Here is a 16,392-nt window from a genome sequence, read left to right as displayed (position 1 = left end):
CCGCGGCTTGCCGTGCCATATGGTGGCCGCCGCACGCCGGCCGCTCATTTCCGTCGACGTTTGGTTACGATGACACATGCAGGACAAAAACTAACGAAATCACGGCCGAGAGAGTTGGACGTGGCATTGGTTGACGTGAAGATTCCAATGCTCTACCGTTGGAATCTTTGTACATGGACCCTTGAATCTGCAGCCCACTGCTCCATGGACGACGCGGCTAAGACGTAGCACACCAGCCAAAGGCGCGCGATAACCCTCTCCTCACTTTTCAATTTCACTCGATCATGTCGACACCGATCGAGCCCGCGCAGAACCGCCGCGAGGTGTTTGCCAACCTCGATCAGGCCACGTTCTCCAAGGCGCATCTCCGTGCGATGCTTGTCGCTGGCTCTGGTTTCCTCGTCGACTCGTACGACAACTTTGTCATTGGCCTCATTGTGCCCATGATTGCGTGGGAGTACTACCACCAAGGCAGTCTTCCGTCGTCCCGCGCCGATGGCTGGGTCAAGGCCGCGTCGTCGTGGGGTAACGCGGTCGGTCAGCTCTCGTTCGCCGTCCTCGGCGATATCCTCGGCCGCAAGAAGGTGTACGGCATTGAGCTCATCATCTTGATTTTTGGTGCGCTTCTCTGCGCGCTCGCTGTCTGGCCCATCAACGGCGAGGCCGACAACGTCCTCATCATGCTTGCCGTCTGGCGCTTCATCTTGGGTATCGGCGTCGGCGGTGACTACCCCGTCTCGGCCGTCATCACGAGTGAGTTTGCGTCCAGCAGCCGCCGCGGTCAGTTCATCGCTGCCGTCTTTGCGATGCAGGGTTTCGGTATCATTCTCGGCGCCGGCATGGCCGTGCTCGTCCTCGCCGTTTTCAAGACCAGCATCGTCGATGATGGCGCTGTCAACCTCGGCTACTGCTGGCGCATTCTGGCCGGTTTCGGTGCGATTCCCGCTTTGGCTGCTGTCTACTGGCGCCTCCGCATCCCCGAGACGCCGCGCTTCACCGTCGACGTCCTCGGTGACGCCGAGCAGGGTGTCCGCAACGCCAACCAGTTCTTGGACGGTACGAAGCACGACGACAACGGCACGGTGCCCAAGCCCAACACGGCCAAGTCGTTCCGCGAAGCGTTCACGTCGTACTTTTGCCAGTGGAAGAACGCCAAGGTGCTCATCGGTTGCGCGGCTTGTTGGTTCTTCCTCGACATTGGCTACTACGGCACGTCGCTCAACACGCCGGTGGTGCTTGGCTTCATCGGCTACGGCAAGCCGACGACCAAGGGCAACCAAAAGATCTTTGACGATTTGTGGAACCGCGCTGTCGGTACGGTCTTGATCAACTTGGCCGGCACGGTGCCCGGCTACTGGTTCACGGTCTTCTTTGTCGAAAAGTGGGGTCGCAAGCCGATCCAATACATGGGTTTCACCATGCTCACGCTGCTCTTCCTCTCGCTTGCCGTCTTCTTTGACGATCTCAAGGAGAGCTACAACACCCTCTTCGTTGTCATCTACTCGTTCGCGCAGTTCTTCTTCAACTTTGGCCCCAACACGACGACGTTCATCATCCCTGCCGAAGTGTTCCCGACCGCCGTGCGCTCGACGGGTCACGGTATCTCGGCCGCCTCGGGCAAGGCTGGTGCGATCCTTGCAGCGCAGTGCTTTGCAGTTGTCGCCAAGACGTGGGGCTTTGACCGTGTGCTCTACATCTTCTCGGCGTGCTGCTTTATGGGTCTTCTCTTCTCGTTCTGGGTGCCGGAGACCAAGGGCCTCACGCTCGAAGAGCTCTCGGGCGAAGACGCCGACTACAACGAGTCCAAGACGCCTTTCCCCAAGGAAGCCGGTATGTAGAAGAGACTTCGTATCCCATTGTGCTGCATTGTATTTCGTAACTTTAATCCATACACTGTGTCATGATGGAAAACAGTGTCTTGCAGTGAACACTGTCTGCGTCGATGCTACACCATCACGACAACTGCCTCGTGGCGCTTGGCCACGACGTCCGTCTGCGAATAGGGTGCTCTGCACTACGCACTGGGTTACTAAAATGGTCGTAGAGTACATAAATCATGTACACTTGACAATACATAGTTCTCCTCGCTACATTATTCGCCGAGGACGACCGGACTAGGCCATGTTGTCGTCGTGGTAGTACGGGTGTGGCGACGCGTCCGTGTTGTTGCGGGGCGACTCGACACTCGGCCCGTCGTCGTCATCCTTGGGCGCTTCAATGGGCCGCAGACAGCAGAGACACAGGCAGATGGTCAGCAGCACGGCGCCCGCCTACGAGACATTTGCATGAGTCTCTAGTCTCACCATTCGAGTCTTACAACAAGGAACCACGGTAAGAGCACGTAGAGCGAGGTCTCGAAGGACATTTCGAGGCGCGCAGCGAGGAGCACAAAAGGGCTCACGAGCGCGGCGAGTCCGACAAGCAAGCACGCATGCATGCCATAGGACGGCGTGTGTGCGTCGTCGTCGCCAGCTGGCGGACGAATGGTCATTGCGCGCAGGAGTGGCGCGGCCAAAAGCGCCAGAAGGAGCCACACCGGGAGGAAGACGAGCCACCACGAAGCGGCAAGGACCTTGTCGATGCGGAGCGCAACGAGGATCTCAAACGAGAGCGAGAGCACGCTCACGAGACACGACCGTACAATCTCACGAACGAGGAAATGCACGGCCGCATCCGGCTTGGCGCGGAAGGCATCGTAGACGCGGTAAGCCACCAGCAGCTTCTCGCTCAAGTACAAGCCTTCGAGTGCAAAGAGCGGTGCCAAAACGACAGCGCAACTCCAAGTGACCGAGCCCTGGAGCTTCATTGCGACAAAGATCTGCGTCAAGACAAACAGTAGAATGTGCAGCACCACCGCGCTACAGACAGCAACGCTTGGCACAGAGATGCATGATGTGCTGCTCGTACCCTTTGGCAAGGAACCGCGTGGTGCGCGACGGACGGTCGGACGCGTCGACGTCGTCGGTGGCATCGCCGGCCGCGATGGAGCAGCCCGTCCAGCACAGGTACATCGCGTCGAGGAGCCACATGGGCGCAAACACGTTGATCCAGGACCAGTCGACGTCGTCGTCGGCGCGGAGGCACCAAAAGACTAGCATCGCGCGTTAGAATATATCTGTATCGTTGCAACGTACTGGGCACCAAGAGGGCGAGGCCAAGTCCGAGAAGCACGGCCATGAAGATCATGGCCTTGGCGCAGGCGCTCATGGCCGCGACGGCGCCGACAGCCGCGGTGACCACGTCGTCGAATCGCATTTCGCCAAAGTCGTTCATGACGCGGAGGCCGTCTTCGCCCATCGTGTCGTAGATCTCGCGCTGCTTTGGGTCGCTCAAGACGTCGTAGGCTGCCTTCATGGCCGTGAACTCGTCCTGCGCCTCGGGCGTGTTGCCGCGCTTGTCGGGATGGAGCTGCAGCGCCTTGCGGCGGTAGGCCTTCTTGAGGTCCTCGGCGGAAGCGTCCACGGCGACGCCCATGAGCTCATAGTACCGCGTGTGCTTGACCTTGCTGCTGCTTGCCGCCGTCATCTTGGACTCTGCGCCGCAACTCGCCCGATGGATACAGGTATACGGACGAAAAAGACCGAGATATATTTTTATTCTGTCTAATCTTGATATTTGTAGATACAATAAATATTTGCATCAAAATGACACGGTTTCCACGTCGAGCGCGGCCTTTTTAAACGCATATTTAATTCCGCATACAAAGACCAAGTGCGCGGCGCGAATTATTACGCCGAGTTGACAGCGCCGGGTCCATACTAGGCCGTCAATTCAGCCCGACTGTGGGCGCTTCAACGGCCAACGGCAAACTGCCGCCTTGACGCGAGTAGCTTGAGTCGCCCGGAAGCGGATTATGCAAGTCTTGGTGACACGGGAACGGGTCAAGTGTAGGTTCCAGAGGCCGACGAAGGTGCGTAATGGGAGGTTCCAGCTCGAACAAATAGTAAAAAGGCGCATGTCCAAAGCTCACATCAAAGGAGTAGACCAGTAGTACCTTATACTGTGTGAAAGCAATTCCTTGGATTATCGGTAGGTGACAGCTTAATGCGGGATGTACTCGTACGGATACGGTGTATAATTCGCTTATAAAAGACAAAGCAAGCTTGGACCGCTGTTTGCTGACGCCGGCAGGGGTATGGTTGACACGCTGGACACCAGATGGATGGTGTGGACAGCATTTAGTCGCATTGCAATACGTTGGACGAAAAGCATCGCGATCGCCTTGCCCATTCCGTACGGCGCCACGCCGCGGGGTAAGTGCTTATGTAAGCGAATTAATTGCGACACGCCGCCGGAATTCGCCAGACGATTGCTACAGTGCACGATGCTTCACCTGCGGCCGTGGATGCGTGCGGCGCGCCGCGCGTACAGCGTCAAGGCGACGGGCTACACAGCGATGGGCTCGTTCCATACGCCAAGCATCGACGACATCTTTGAGCAAGGCGCCATCGAGCTGCCCGTGGCCATGGACCACACTGGCGCCCCGACTGCGTTTGGTACGCCGATGCGCCAGCACTTCTTTCTCGACCCAACGTGGACGTTTATCAACCACGGCGCCTTTGGTGCGTCGCTACGGACAGGTATGGCGGCCGCGCAGCAGTGGCGGGAGCTCGCGGAGCGCCAGCCGCTCAAGTTTTATGATCGGGAGCTCTTCTTCTACCTCGTCCACGCGATCCAAGCCCTCGCCGCCACGTTGCACGCGTCCCCCAAAGACGTCGTTTTGCTGCCCAACGCTACTTCGGGTCTCAATGCGGTATACGTATCAGACACGCTTTCTCTCGACTTCAACGGCCACGAATAGGTAATTCAGTCGATGGCAGCGACCATGCAGCCAGGCGACTCGATCTACAGCTTGGACGTGGCGTACGGTGCTGTCAAGAAGCTTCTGCATCAAGTGTGCGCCGAGCGAAAGCTCGTCCAGTCATCCCACGCCTTGAGCTTTGGCGACGCCCACGACGACGACGCGATCGTCGCACGTATCGCCGAGACGCTGCCGACGTCCGGCTGCCGGTACGATTCGATGACGCTCCTCAGCATGAATACAAGGCGCCTGTTGTAGGCTCGTCGTTATGGACCACATAACGTCCAACACGGCGACCGTACTGCCGGTTCAGCGCATCACGGAGCTCTGTCACGCGCGTGGCATCCCCGTGCTCATTGACGGTGCCCACGGCCTCTTGAACCTCCCGCTCGACTTGAGTGCCATTGGCGCCGACTTCTATGTACTTGGCCATCTCGGCCACGTCATGTGATCACATGTGGTCTATTCTAGGTCGGCAACTGCCACAAATGGCTCAGCGCGCCCAAAGGCGCTGCCTTTCTGCACGTCGCGCCGCACTACCAGTCCATCGTGCGGCCCCAAGTGCAGTCGCATGGCATGGACGACGGCTTCCAAAGCACGTTTCTATGGACGGGCCTCCAGGACTACGCGTCGCTCCTCGCTCTTCCCGCCTGTCTCTCGTTCTGGGAGGCGCACAACCTCGACGCTGTCCGCGCCTACATGCATGCGACAGTCGCTGACGCGGCATCGGAGCTCACGCGGCACTGGCAGCTCCCACCGGTAGCCCACCGTAGCCGACTCGTCTCAGAAACGCGTCTCTGTAGGCGACCAATGTCCCGTCCCACAAGCAGTGCAGTATGCGCCTCGTGGCGCTGCCGCCGCGCGTCTTTGGCACGTCGTCGACGCCGACGTCGGTCGACGCCAAGCTCGTGCAAGACTCGCTGCACTTTCTACATGCAATCGAAGTGCCCGTCAAGTGCATCGAAGGACAGCTGTACGTTCGGCTGTCGGGCCACGTATACAACACCCCGAGCGACTACGCCCGGCTCGCAGACGTGGTGCGATCCGCCTCGGAGAACGTGTAGAGTGCCCATGTGAAAGACCATATTTGGTCTTTCGAAATATACGAAACTGTGGTATCTATGCCTGCTTCTCAGCGTCCTCGCTTACTTGCCCGCAATCGCGCGCACGAGCGTGTGGGGCAAGCTGAGCGTGCCGTCGTTGATGATGACGACGTCAAAGATACCGAGGTACTCGGCGAGGCGTTCTTCTTGGCTGTGGTTGAGGAATCCGATTTTGATGATGTTGTGCACGGGCAGCCCCGTCGCCATTTGGGCATCGCCGACCTAGCCCATGAAATATTGTCATTCGAAACAGAGGCACTATGTATGGTACGTGTACCGAGTCGCCGAGCAAAATGACATTGTGGCGTGCTTCGCATTCCTTCCAGAACGGGCTGTCACGCAGCACAGTCGCATTCTTGTTGTGGCAGTGGATCAGCTATCCAATGGCGTCCATTATAATACATAGTCGTGGGAAATGGCAAAAGTACCGGGTCGTGGAACCCGAGGAGCTTCCCACTGGACGCTTCAAACTGCATCACGTTTGAGACAATGTGGAGGTTGGGCGTAAAGATGGCGTCCTTGTAGATTTTTTGCAGCACATTGTGAATCACATCTACGATTCGAAACAAATTCACAGCATTTTTCACAAATTTTGCGTTTTGGACTTTTGGACGTACCGGCGAGACCCGCCGAGAAGATGAGCGTGGGCACGTTATGAGCAGCGAGGTCACGGAAGAGCGCAGTAAAGCCATCGCGAAACGCAATGTCGGATTTGGCGACCGCGGCCTGCACGTGGTGGCGGTGCATCTTGTGGTCCACAAAAAGTTGGTGCTCCGTCGTCCACCTAGTTGTACGCGTCATGTTTCACGGTTTTAGACAAAAATATTGTCTGTGACGCCCATAGCAATACCTACCATTCAATCATGTGCGGCTCCTTCTCGTCGTGGGCAAGGATCGGTGAAATCTCAATCGGATAAAACTTTTGAAACAGAGCATTCGACTTGGCGAAAAATTCTGGATCGAGCACGTGACTCGAGGCCTACAGAGTTGGTCGACAACCGTCGCGATTTGCGATATCCATGTACCAGCATGCCGTGGCACGAATGGCCGCGGCTGCCGTCCTTGTTGAAGTACGGCGTCAGCGTAAAGTCAAAGTCGGCAATCAAGAGCAGCTTCTCGGGGCCGTCCTGCACCATCTTGTGCAGCTTGGTCGCAAACACATCTACAGATTTTGTTATGAAAATCACAGGCGTTGTGGTGTGTACCAGGGTTGGCAATGATCGCGCGCGGGTGACGGGCCTCGTTGTTGAGGCCGTTGGCTCGCGTTTGGCTCGAGGCAGCCGTGGCGAGGCCCAGCGCAGAGGCCACGCCCACCGAGGCAGCGCGGGACGACGTCAAGAGCGACCGGAACATGGTGCGTGGCAGGGTGCGTGGTTGAAGTCGGGGTTTATGGCACAATTTTTGTGGTGTATCCGGATAGGTCGATTGGTATCCGGCAAACGTGGGTGGTCGACGCTGCTACGGCCAACGAGAAAGCCTTCGGCGACACGAGGCACAATTGATTACGCCGATGGTCCGATTGGGCGTCATCGTCGTCACTGCGCAGGTCAACTTGTCAACTTGTCCATCACAAGATGTGTGCAAGGTCTGCGCTTGGACATTATTATCCGGATGAGTTCCCGCCAAGTTGCACTTGGCGCGTCACGAGGGAACCATGTTTGCTGATGGAAGAAGTTCAGAAGACAAATTACGACGTTGTAGCTTGCGTCATTTCGTTTTGTGATCACCAGCATGGGCAAGCGCAAGGCAACGACGGACGACGTACCGGCAATGACGACGACCAAGAAGGCCAAGGGAGCGTCGCCCGACTGGCAGGTCGCCTTTCTGCGCGCAGTCAACGTTGGTGGGCGCGTCGTCAAGATGGCAGCGATCGCGGCGCACTTTCGGGCCATGGGCTTTCACGATGTCTCGACGTTCCTCGCGTCCGGAAACGTGCTCTTCGATGCGAATGGTGCGCCCTCCGAGGACCTCGAAGGCCGTATTGAGAGCTACTTGAGCGACCACGTTGGGTTTGAGATTCCCGTCATGGTGCGGTCCAAGGCCCAGCTCGACGAGCTTGTGGCATACGTCGATGCGCACGCGCCGCCCGCCGCCTCGACGATCCATGCCATGTTTGGAAAAGCGACCTTCTCGGACGACCATGTGGCGCTGGCGACGACGTGGGCGACCGCCACCGACAGCTTTGCGCTAGGAACCGCCGACACGCTCGTGTGGTTTGCAGAGACGACGATGAGCAAGTCGCCGTGCTTCAACAAGCCGTTTGAGAAGCTCGTGGGGACGGCGCTGACGCTGCGCAACATGAACACGGTCCGCCGCGTGCTCGCCAAGCTCGTCTAGACCACAAGTGTCAGCGAAGAACCCGAGCTGGCGCCTTACGGTGGTCTGTGATGTCCTGTTTTGAGCACGAAATAGAACGAGCAAAAGATGCAAGTCTCGACAACCATTGCTACTCTGTTGCATAGCAGTGAAGACGCCACCAATCTGAACTTGTGAATCTTCCGAGGAGAGCTACATGCACATGTTTGGTGGACGAGGGATGTAGACTACCAAGTATTCTAGTTGCTAGTAGTAACTAGTAATAGAGCGTCTGGTTGTCCAGTGCCACGCTGGTCGAGGCAAGGGTGCGTTGCCCGATTCGAGGCTCCGCACTGGTGGTATTTTCTTGACGGTGGAAAGGGCGCCGACCAGACGCGCTTACTTGGGCATGTGCCCGATTCCACATCCTACTTGAGCCGGAACGAGCCAATCCGGTGGGTGCGGGATCCGAATTCAGCGCCAACGAGGATCGGACCGGGTGCTACATTTCGAAGTTTGCGCATCCTCTTCGAATACCAAGCTCCGTATTTGTATCGAGGTCGAAGGCAGAATCGAAGTTCAACTGACGGCGACAGCGAACCAGATCCAGAAAGGCCACAAGGCAAATTAAAATGTGGTCTGCACCCAGTTGCCATTCTTTCCTCGACCGTCCCGGAGCCGCCGAGACGATGAACCAACGCGCGCCAGCGTCTGCCAAGCCGCCACGCGTCTCGGTGGGCGTGCCCAACTGGGCGAAATCTGACGTTGACATTCTCCTCTCGCTCGTCAGCGAAATGCTGCCGCTGACGCAGCAGCAATGGCAGCGCCTATCCCAGATCTACAACAAACACCCCGACCGCCTCCACGAACGCGACTGGGAAGCGGTGAAGCGCAAGTTCAACAAGCTCCGCAGCACGGGACGCACCGGCGACCCCGACTGCCCCGAAGATGCCCGCTGGGCGCGTGACCTCCAGCACGAGATCGAGCTCAAGGGCGACAAAAACTACCACGAAGACGACGACGCAGGCTCGTCCCGCGGCGATAGCTCCATGCGCGACGACGACGAGGCGGCGGCGGTCGACCATGCGCACGAGCGACGTGAGTTGCACAATGACGGCGACGCACAGAGCATTGCGCGCGTCGTGCATCCGGCCACCGAGCCCGACGCGCCCGAGCTGCCACGCACGTCGCGTGTCGCTGTCCTCGAGCCGTCCGAGCGGTCTTTCGTCGAGCCTGTGCGCCGCGTGCGCAAGCGCGCCTACGACGAGTCGGTCGCCGCCGCCACCTCGGACGTTGACGGCGGTAACCCCTTCAAGCGCCCATCACCGGCGATGGACACCGAGACGCTGCAACGAGGCGGCCTCTCGACCGAGCTTGTGACGCTGCTCATGCTCATGGACGAGCGGTCGCAGCTGCGCATGGAGCAACGCGAAGAACGCGAAGACGCCCGGCGGCGCGAGCGCGAAGAGCGAGACGAAGCCCGTCGGCTCGCTCTGGAAGAACGGTACTTGATGGAGCAGCGGATCCGCGACGAGCAGCGCCGAAAAGATGAAATGCGCCATGAACGGACCGAGCGTCTCCAGATGCTGCTCTTCTCCAAGCTCCTTGGCGTCGACGTGAGCAAACTAAACGAGGACCCACCTACTAACTAATCCACTTGCGCCTTGCACGCGATACGACAAATGATTGGCCTCGACCTACATACAATCCATGAGGTGCTTGCCATTCGATCGATGCCAGCTACAGGTCAGGTGCTAGCGTCCATGCGACTACCTCAACCGCGACCACCTTGCACTCGGCATAACTTGATGGCCTCATCAAGACATAGGCTTCATCGCGAGGCGCTAAAGCTCTTACATCGGTGTGGGCGACGGGCTACGTAATGTACATATGTACAGGCACAGACGGGACCATGCGCCAGCACCTAGGTAGAAACGACCCTTCATCCAGCGCACTTTTGCATCATAGCCCACTGTCGCCATGCCACAGCTTCTCGCTAGTACGCATAGCGACCCACAGCCAGAACTCTACTTCGGTAGGAGTTCGACTTGACGATAGCTCTCAACCCTACCGGTACCATCCTGCTTTGGATCGTGGTCAGGCAAGCCGCGTCAAGATCTGCGCATCTTGCGGTCTGGCCAATGGCCTTGCGAGATTATCCGGATGACCCAGACCCCGTGTTTGGTGTTTCTGATTGTTAGTATGGTCGCTCTGCCGTTATCCGGATAACCAGGTCGGCTTGTTCGAAGCTGACGACACGATGAGCGGCCGGTCCCACGAGACGACAACGCTCGCCCGCAGCAGCAGCATGCCGGAGGACCGCTCGCGGCTTCTCGCCGCGCCGCTTCCGCCACATGAAGAGGCGCAGGCCGTGCGCATGAATGTGCTCAACAGCAGTGTGCAAGAGGCGCGCGAGGCGACGAGCACGCGGCTCATGGTCATCGCGCTCGCGGTCTTCAACTTGCCGCAGGTAATCGCAGCGTGCATTGTCATGGGCCTCTACTGGGACGATGCGGGCAACACGCGCTGCGACCGCGTCAAGTACTGGACGCTCTTGCACGCGATGCACCTCTTCTTCACGGTCCTCGTCGAGTGGGCCGTCTACTACACGCATCAGCCGACGATTCACAGCCGGCTGTCGACGCCCGGCATCAAGTCGGCGTTGCAGTCGGCCAAGTACGGCATGGAGCTCATGGGACTCTTCTGGTTCCTCGTCGGCAACATGTGGGTCATCTCGGACGAAGACCACTGCAGCACGCAAGGCGACGGGCACATGTACAACATGGCGCTGGCCATGATCATCATTTGCTACGTCAAGATCTTCTTGCCGTGTCTCATCCTCATGGCACTCTTGCCGGTCGTGTGCTTTTGCCTTCCATGCTTGATCCGCATCCTCAACCGCATGCAAGATCCAATGCGTGGCAAGGGCGCGTCCAAGGAGGTCCATGACTGCTCCTCTTGCACGTCTATTCAATGCTGTGTGCTAGATGATTGCCGCTCTCTCGAGCGTGCCGTACACCCCACACCTCTTTCCGGACGAGGTACACTACGAGTGTATCAAGTTGATATTTAGATGGATCGGGTAGGATGCGAGCTGCTGCATTTGTCTCAACGAGTACGACGAGTCGCAACACGTGCGTATTCTGCACTGCAACCACCATTTTCACAAAGAGTGCGTCGATGAATGGCTGCTCGTCAATGCGACGTGCCCGACCTGTCGGACGTCGATCGACCCCAACCACGTCGAGCCCGCAGCGTCGTCGGGCCGCGACCCGGGTCTCGTCGTGTAGGAGTACAGTACCGTAGGAGTAGACACGAACGTTCTCGCCACCAATCCCTAAACTGCGAAAGAACTAACACGGTCCGTTTTGTATACTTGAAACATTGATACATTTCAAGCAAGGGCAATGTCAAAGCAGGTTGTGTACTCTTCGCCAACCCCGTAGACCTTGTCGAAGACCCAGTGCCACACCAACGAGAGCACGTGCGTGCTGTTACTGTTGTTGCTGGCGTTCATCGGTGGCAGCTGGAACGACCCGATGCACGGCCGCCCTTGACGGGCGCGCGGGCGGCCGTACTTGGACGTCTCGCCACAGAGCCCATCGTCAAAGAGGCCTCGCCCAAGCTCCACCAAGCGCGTAGTGTTGGTCTTGCGACCGAGAGGCAGCGCACGCGTCGTATCGTTTCGGGTCGTGATGCTCGTGTCGCTTGAGACGTCCCAGTAGATGTACCACGGGGTGTTCTTTGCGTAGATGCCGTCGCAGCCGCGCGGATCGTTGGGCTGGCACTTGTCCTTGGTCACGTGCCCGTTCTCGTTGTAGTAGAACGTGACGGTGTCGCCGGGCGCACACACGAGGCGCGGGTGCGACGCTCGCTGCAGCGGCGCTCGCTGTGTCGGCGCGCAGAGCGGCTGCGAGGCATTCCGGTTCTCAAGGCGGTACGTCATGAAGCGGTCAAAGATAAGGCCGTCACGCAGCAAGGCGTCCCGTGAAGAGAAATTGCGCGCGTACCCGACCTTGTCGCCGCACGTGATCGCGTCGAGCCAGGAATGGGCGCCGACGTGCAGCCAAAACGACGAGACGAGGAGGAGGATCGAAGTGCGCATGCCGAGTCGAATGTCCGAATGTAGAACTGGTCGTCACTGTCCGAGTAAAATCGAATTTGAGCTTTTACAGTACACAGCAAAAGCATCCTCGGTCACGCGTGCTGGCTCGACGACGTTTTGGCCGGGTATTCTCGGAAGTTGAGCCACTGCCTTGCTACAGGTCGCAACCCCCCCAAGCCATGGCCACCGGGCCAGCTGGGTACGAATGCATATACTAGTATACAACATCAAGTTATGCATTCACCTGTCGTAGGAGCCGGCGTTGATCGGGCCCGTCGGCAAGTGACTCGACATACCTCTGGACGACAGTTGGGATCTTATTGTGCATCTCGTAGAGGCTGAGCCGCAGTGCGTCCACGTATGACATTCTGGACACACCAGACTTCACCCACCAATGTGGCACTGGCTGCGCTGCTCAAACTGCGTATTTTCTCGAAAAATGTCAAGTTGAATGAAAAATTGCCTCCTGCTTTGCTACTGGCGCGGGTATGAGCTTGCAATTGAGTATGACATTCGAAGTAGCCACGATTCCTACTACTAGTGCTCACTCTAGTGCCTGTATTGGTCTATTGGGGGTAGGGTTGACGAACCACCTCGGGCTCGAAGCGATGGTCTGCCGACCAAAGCATGGCGCGGTGGGGAGTCTTGGGCGATAGTGCAGAAGTGTCATAGAGGTTGAGTGTTGCCAGTGAAGTATGTAGACAGCATTAGGAAGTATGCAAACACTCTGTACTAAAGACGCAGAGAAAACACAATGGATCGAAGACAAGGTGTCTCGTTTGCAGCTTCTCTAAAATTCCTGCAACAGCAAAGTCGCGTACTCCCGGCACTCGGGGCTCTCGTCCGTGAGGAGCTGTTCCACGATCACGTCGCCTTCCCCACGCTTGACGCGGTCAATGTTGTCGGCATGCGCGACAGCACTGCTGTACAAGGCCAAAATGGCGTTCCGGCGCAGATCCTAGAGTTCGCCTCAGTCACCACCGCTAGCCGCTCATTCTGTCTCAAGTAGTACGTCGTTTGGGGACACCAAGTGATGGAGGAGCATGCCAATGCCGCCCGCGTCACCGACCAGATCCTAGAACACAGCGCACCCTGAGCTCGATATTCGCACAAGTAATGCGTCTACCTGGTTGAGCGTGTTGCGGTGCACGCCGTGGCTGATGGCCCAAGCTGAGCACTCGTTCGTCTACGAGTAATTCTATATGAAGAGGCTTGCGAGTTGCAGCGTACGTCTTCCGAGTACGCTGGCGACAAGAGCAAAATCAAGCTCGGGAGACCATCGACCTAGCATCCCATGGAACGTTCAGGACGTCATGAGTAAAAGCACACACCTCGCGCAGCATATTTTGCGCGTGCACGTCGCGGCCCGAGAGCAGGTTGCCCATGGTAAAGGCGGCCGCGCCCCGCACCGGTTCGCCTGTTATATATTTATGTCGACCATCGAATCGATGAATATAAACCGCGTACCTCGGCCAGCTTGCGTGAACTCCGAGAGCTGTTCGATGCAGTTGGTCTCGTTGATGAGCACGTGGCGGGCGTTGGCGGATGCGGCGGCGTTGCCTACATCGGACGTGAGATTTCGAGCTCAAAATATAGGCGGCACAGACCAATGTACCCCAGTACGGCTCGCTGGATGCCTTCGTGCTCGATCGTCTCGAGGGACTTGATGACTTGCTGCAACACGGGCTCGTCGAGAGCGAGCTGGTGCGTCGTGAGGTTGGAGAGTGCGAGTGTGGCCGCCGCCTGCATGCGAATGTCACTGTGGTCGAGCTGCTCCGCAACCGTTAGCGCCAACTGCGCCGGGTCGAGTGTCTCTGCTGGGTGCAGGTCGAGGTCGCTGTTGCTGCAGAGCTTGGCGAGCGCCAAGAAGGAGGGCACACGGAGTGGCAGCTCCGTCTTGGCATCGCGCACGAGGTCGACCAGCGCCGGGGCCAGCGCCGTCTCAATGTACTCGGACTGCACGAGCCGCTGGACGGCCTTGAGAGCAGGCGCGCCGCCTACAGAGTCGCGTCAGCGCTGGCGCAAGCCCATCCATGGACCTTGACGCAGCTCGTTCGCAATCGCAAGCATCGGCTTCCAGGGACGAAATTGCACTGTTTACGCCAATCAAAATGCCGGCCGACATTTTAGCCAATCAGCGTGAGGTTGCTTCCATCATCAAACGAGCCAAGGTCCAGGGTCAGGGTTGGCGACCTACTAGACGAGAGTTGCCGAACATGCAAGCGTATTTTAGTAGCTATTTAGTACTACCCCAGTACGTTGGTCCCAACAGCGAAAACGTTCGTCAACGTCGCTGCCCTGTACGTTGTAGCTTCGACACACAAGTACAGTCGAGCGAGAGCGGAAAGAGAGCAAGAGCAGTTGGGTGCGATTAGACGGTTGGCGGCGCCATGGCAAACCAAAAGGTACTTATCGGTCGTTTTTGAAGTCTGCAAATTGCGAAATGGTTTATCGCGCAACGTACGTGGCAGTGTTGTGCGTTTGGGAGACAAGATTTCGACTTGGGCTGGCGACATGGCCGACGTCATCAAGCGCGTTGACCCGAGAGTCGCCGCCTTCCATGATATGGACGTCGTCCTTGGCGCTTGGAAAACGGAGTTGGTGCAGGCCATGCACGGCGACACGGCCGACGACGACGCGGCCAGCTCGACGCGCCACAGCGATAGTGCGTCCGGCCAACCCGAGTTGCAGTGCCAGCGAGACGTTGCGGCCACGCGCCTGAAGACGGCGAAGCGCACTGCCACGATTCGACGCGGTCACATCCTCGACATGGCCAAGCTCCGGCGCGCTGCCAACGACGACAAGGCGGCGCTCGTCGACGCGTACACTGCGACCGACACTGGGCTGCGCAATGTAATCGAGGCCGTCACAGCAAGATCCGCGGCCGCTGAGGCCCACGTCGTCGAGCTCACGACCAAGTGCGACGGCCTCACGGCCGCGAACAGCCTTCTGGAAGCGCAGCTGGTCGGGTTGCAGTCGACCGCGGACGAGCACCAAGTGGAAGTCCGCTGCTTGGAGAACCTATTGCACGCATCCGAGCTGCACGTGCTCGACCTCTCCTCGCGCGAGGCAAGTGCAGTCGACGTCAGCACGGTGTTGCAGTCCAAGATCGATAAGCTCGCGGCGAATCTCCGCACCGCGGTGACCGAGTCCTACGAGTGCAAGCAGCGCCATGACGAGCTCGCGCGCATGAACCAGGGTCTCGTCAACGCCGACACGCAGCAAAAGAGCGACCTGGTCGCGCTGCAAGTCCGTCTCAAGGTCGCGACTGCGTCGGTGCAAGCCAGTGCCCAAGAGCTGCATGCGCTCGCCGTCAAGAAGGACGCTGTGATCGCACGCCTGCGGGACGAGCTTGCGGCGGCCAAGACGGACGCTGAGCGGGCCATTGCGGAAGCCGTTCGCACGCGCCAGGACGCCCTCGATGCTGCGTCAATGGAGCAGGAAGCGGCGCGCATGCAACTTGTCGACGACGTTGCAGCCGCAGACGCCAGTACGAACCTTCCCAACCTCTTGTTTGTCGATGGTGACGACTTTGCGGCAGACTTGCAGCGACTTGAAGACGACCTCGCAGCGTCCAAGGCTGAGCTTGCTGAGGCAGCGACCGCTGCGGCCTCCAGCCAGGCGACGATCGAGGCGCTGTCAGCGGACAAGCTCCGGCTTATCGCGACGGTCCAAGAGCAGAAAGCCGGACTCGCTGCAATGTCGTTGCAGCTACGCAGTGCCGTGGCGCGTACGGACGCCAGTACGCAGCAGATTGAGTCGCTCCTCGGTGAGAAGAGCCACCTCACGTCGGTTGTTCAGCAGCGCGACGCTGCGATCGCTGTGTTCAAGGCCGAGATCACCGAAGCGGCGACCGCTGCAGCCTTCAGCCAGGCGACGATCGAGGCGCTGTCAGCGGACAATCTCCAGCTTATCGCGACGGTCCAAGAGCAGAAAGCCGGACTCGCTGCAATGACGTTGCAGCTTGAGAAAGCCGTGGTGTGCATGAACGCCAGCTCGCACCAGATCGAGTCTCTTCTTTGCGAGTCAAGCTGCCTCGCGTCGGAGATCGAGCAGCAGAAGACCGCGATGGCTGCAGCCAAGGCTGC

General features: G+C 58.5%; 10 protein-coding genes across 11 annotated transcripts; 6 read left to right on the top strand and 4 right to left on the bottom strand.

Annotated features, from left to right (window-relative positions):
• The first annotated feature begins 251 nt into the window (after positions 1–251).
• Positions 252–1,839, top strand: SDRG_16154 (hypothetical protein). Its single transcript, XM_008622353.1, has one exon. The coding sequence runs from the start codon at positions 285–287 to the stop codon at positions 1,836–1,838; it is 1,554 nt and encodes a 517-aa protein (XP_008620575.1). The 5' UTR covers positions 252–284; the 3' UTR covers position 1,839.
• A 187-nt stretch (positions 1,840–2,026) lies between these two features.
• Positions 2,027–3,562, bottom strand: SDRG_16153 (DnaJ like subfamily A member 2). The gene is made up of 4 exons (XM_008622352.1): positions 3,135–3,562; positions 2,908–3,091; positions 2,318–2,858; positions 2,027–2,270 (listed from the first exon to the last, which is right to left on the bottom strand). Exons 1-4 carry the CDS (start codon positions 3,523–3,525, stop codon positions 2,115–2,117), a joined length of 1,272 nt encoding a protein of 423 aa, XP_008620574.1. The 5' UTR covers positions 3,526–3,562; the 3' UTR covers positions 2,027–2,114.
• A 685-nt stretch (positions 3,563–4,247) lies between these two features.
• Positions 4,248–5,936, top strand: SDRG_16152 (hypothetical protein). Its single transcript, XM_008622351.1, has 5 exons — positions 4,248–4,753; positions 4,802–5,010; positions 5,060–5,222; positions 5,273–5,560; positions 5,605–5,936. The coding sequence occupies exons 1-5, from the start codon at positions 4,325–4,327 to the stop codon at positions 5,863–5,865; spliced, it is 1,350 nt and encodes a 449-aa protein (XP_008620573.1). The 5' UTR covers positions 4,248–4,324; the 3' UTR covers positions 5,866–5,936.
• On the bottom strand, positions 5,857–7,360 carry SDRG_16151 (HAD-superfamily (subfamily IE) hydrolase). The gene is made up of 7 exons (XM_008622350.1): positions 7,110–7,360; positions 6,930–7,066; positions 6,759–6,883; positions 6,522–6,688; positions 6,333–6,457; positions 6,182–6,280; positions 5,857–6,126 (listed from the first exon to the last, which is right to left on the bottom strand). Exons 1-7 carry the CDS (start codon positions 7,255–7,257, stop codon positions 5,947–5,949), a joined length of 981 nt encoding a protein of 326 aa, XP_008620572.1. The 5' UTR covers positions 7,258–7,360; the 3' UTR covers positions 5,857–5,946.
• A 186-nt stretch (positions 7,361–7,546) lies between these two features.
• On the top strand, positions 7,547–8,497 carry SDRG_16150 (hypothetical protein). The gene has a single exon (XM_008622349.1). The coding sequence runs from the start codon at positions 7,636–7,638 to the stop codon at positions 8,239–8,241; it is 606 nt and encodes a 201-aa protein (XP_008620571.1). The 5' UTR covers positions 7,547–7,635; the 3' UTR covers positions 8,242–8,497.
• Positions 8,498–8,826: 329 nt separating this feature from the next.
• SDRG_16149 (hypothetical protein) lies at positions 8,827–9,922 on the top strand. The gene has a single exon (XM_008622348.1). The coding sequence runs from the start codon at positions 8,832–8,834 to the stop codon at positions 9,849–9,851; it is 1,020 nt and encodes a 339-aa protein (XP_008620570.1). The 5' UTR covers positions 8,827–8,831; the 3' UTR covers positions 9,852–9,922.
• A 485-nt stretch (positions 9,923–10,407) lies between these two features.
• SDRG_16148 (hypothetical protein) lies at positions 10,408–11,583 on the top strand. The gene is made up of 3 exons (XM_008622347.1): positions 10,408–11,140; positions 11,187–11,240; positions 11,286–11,583. Exons 1-3 carry the CDS (start codon positions 10,460–10,462, stop codon positions 11,487–11,489), a joined length of 939 nt encoding a protein of 312 aa, XP_008620569.1. The 5' UTR covers positions 10,408–10,459; the 3' UTR covers positions 11,490–11,583.
• A 10-nt stretch (positions 11,584–11,593) lies between these two features.
• SDRG_16147 (hypothetical protein) lies at positions 11,594–12,304 on the bottom strand (the record flags this gene model as incomplete). Its single annotated transcript, XM_008622346.1, has 1 exon — positions 11,594–12,304. The coding sequence occupies one exon, from the start codon at positions 12,302–12,304 to the stop codon at positions 11,594–11,596; it is 711 nt and encodes a 236-aa protein (XP_008620568.1).
• Positions 12,305–12,981: 677 nt separating this feature from the next.
• SDRG_16146 (hypothetical protein) lies at positions 12,982–14,403 on the bottom strand. The gene is made up of 8 exons (XM_008622345.1): positions 14,344–14,403; positions 13,912–14,301; positions 13,772–13,864; positions 13,636–13,721; positions 13,535–13,588; positions 13,431–13,490; positions 13,317–13,379; positions 12,982–13,262 (listed from the first exon to the last, which is right to left on the bottom strand). The coding sequence occupies exons 1-8, from the start codon at positions 14,372–14,374 to the stop codon at positions 13,095–13,097; spliced, it is 945 nt and encodes a 314-aa protein (XP_008620567.1). The 5' UTR covers positions 14,375–14,403; the 3' UTR covers positions 12,982–13,094.
• Positions 14,404–14,798: 395 nt separating this feature from the next.
• On the top strand, positions 14,799–16,259 carry SDRG_16145 (the record flags this gene model as incomplete). 2 transcript variants are annotated; one of them, XM_008622344.1, is made up of 3 exons in its annotated part: positions 14,799–15,794; positions 15,846–16,194; positions 16,238–16,259. In XM_008622344.1, the coding sequence occupies exons 1-3, from the start codon at positions 14,819–14,821 to the stop codon at positions 16,257–16,259; spliced, it is 1,347 nt and encodes a 448-aa protein (XP_008620566.1). In that variant the 5' UTR covers positions 14,799–14,818. The 2 variants fall into 2 exon arrangements, with proteins under 2 accessions (XP_008620566.1, XP_008620565.1); XM_008622343.1 differs by having other exon boundaries at positions 14,799–16,194.
• Positions 16,260–16,392: the final 133 nt, after the last annotated feature.

Source organism: Saprolegnia diclina, assembly GCF_000281045.1.
Source record: "Saprolegnia diclina VS20 unplaced genomic scaffold supercont1.115, whole genome shotgun sequence".
Lineage (NCBI taxonomy): Eukaryota > Oomycota > Saprolegniomycetes > Saprolegniales > Saprolegniaceae > Saprolegnia > Saprolegnia diclina.
The sequence above is the reverse complement of the archived record's forward strand: the minus strand, read 5'-3'. Positions and strand labels throughout refer to the sequence as shown.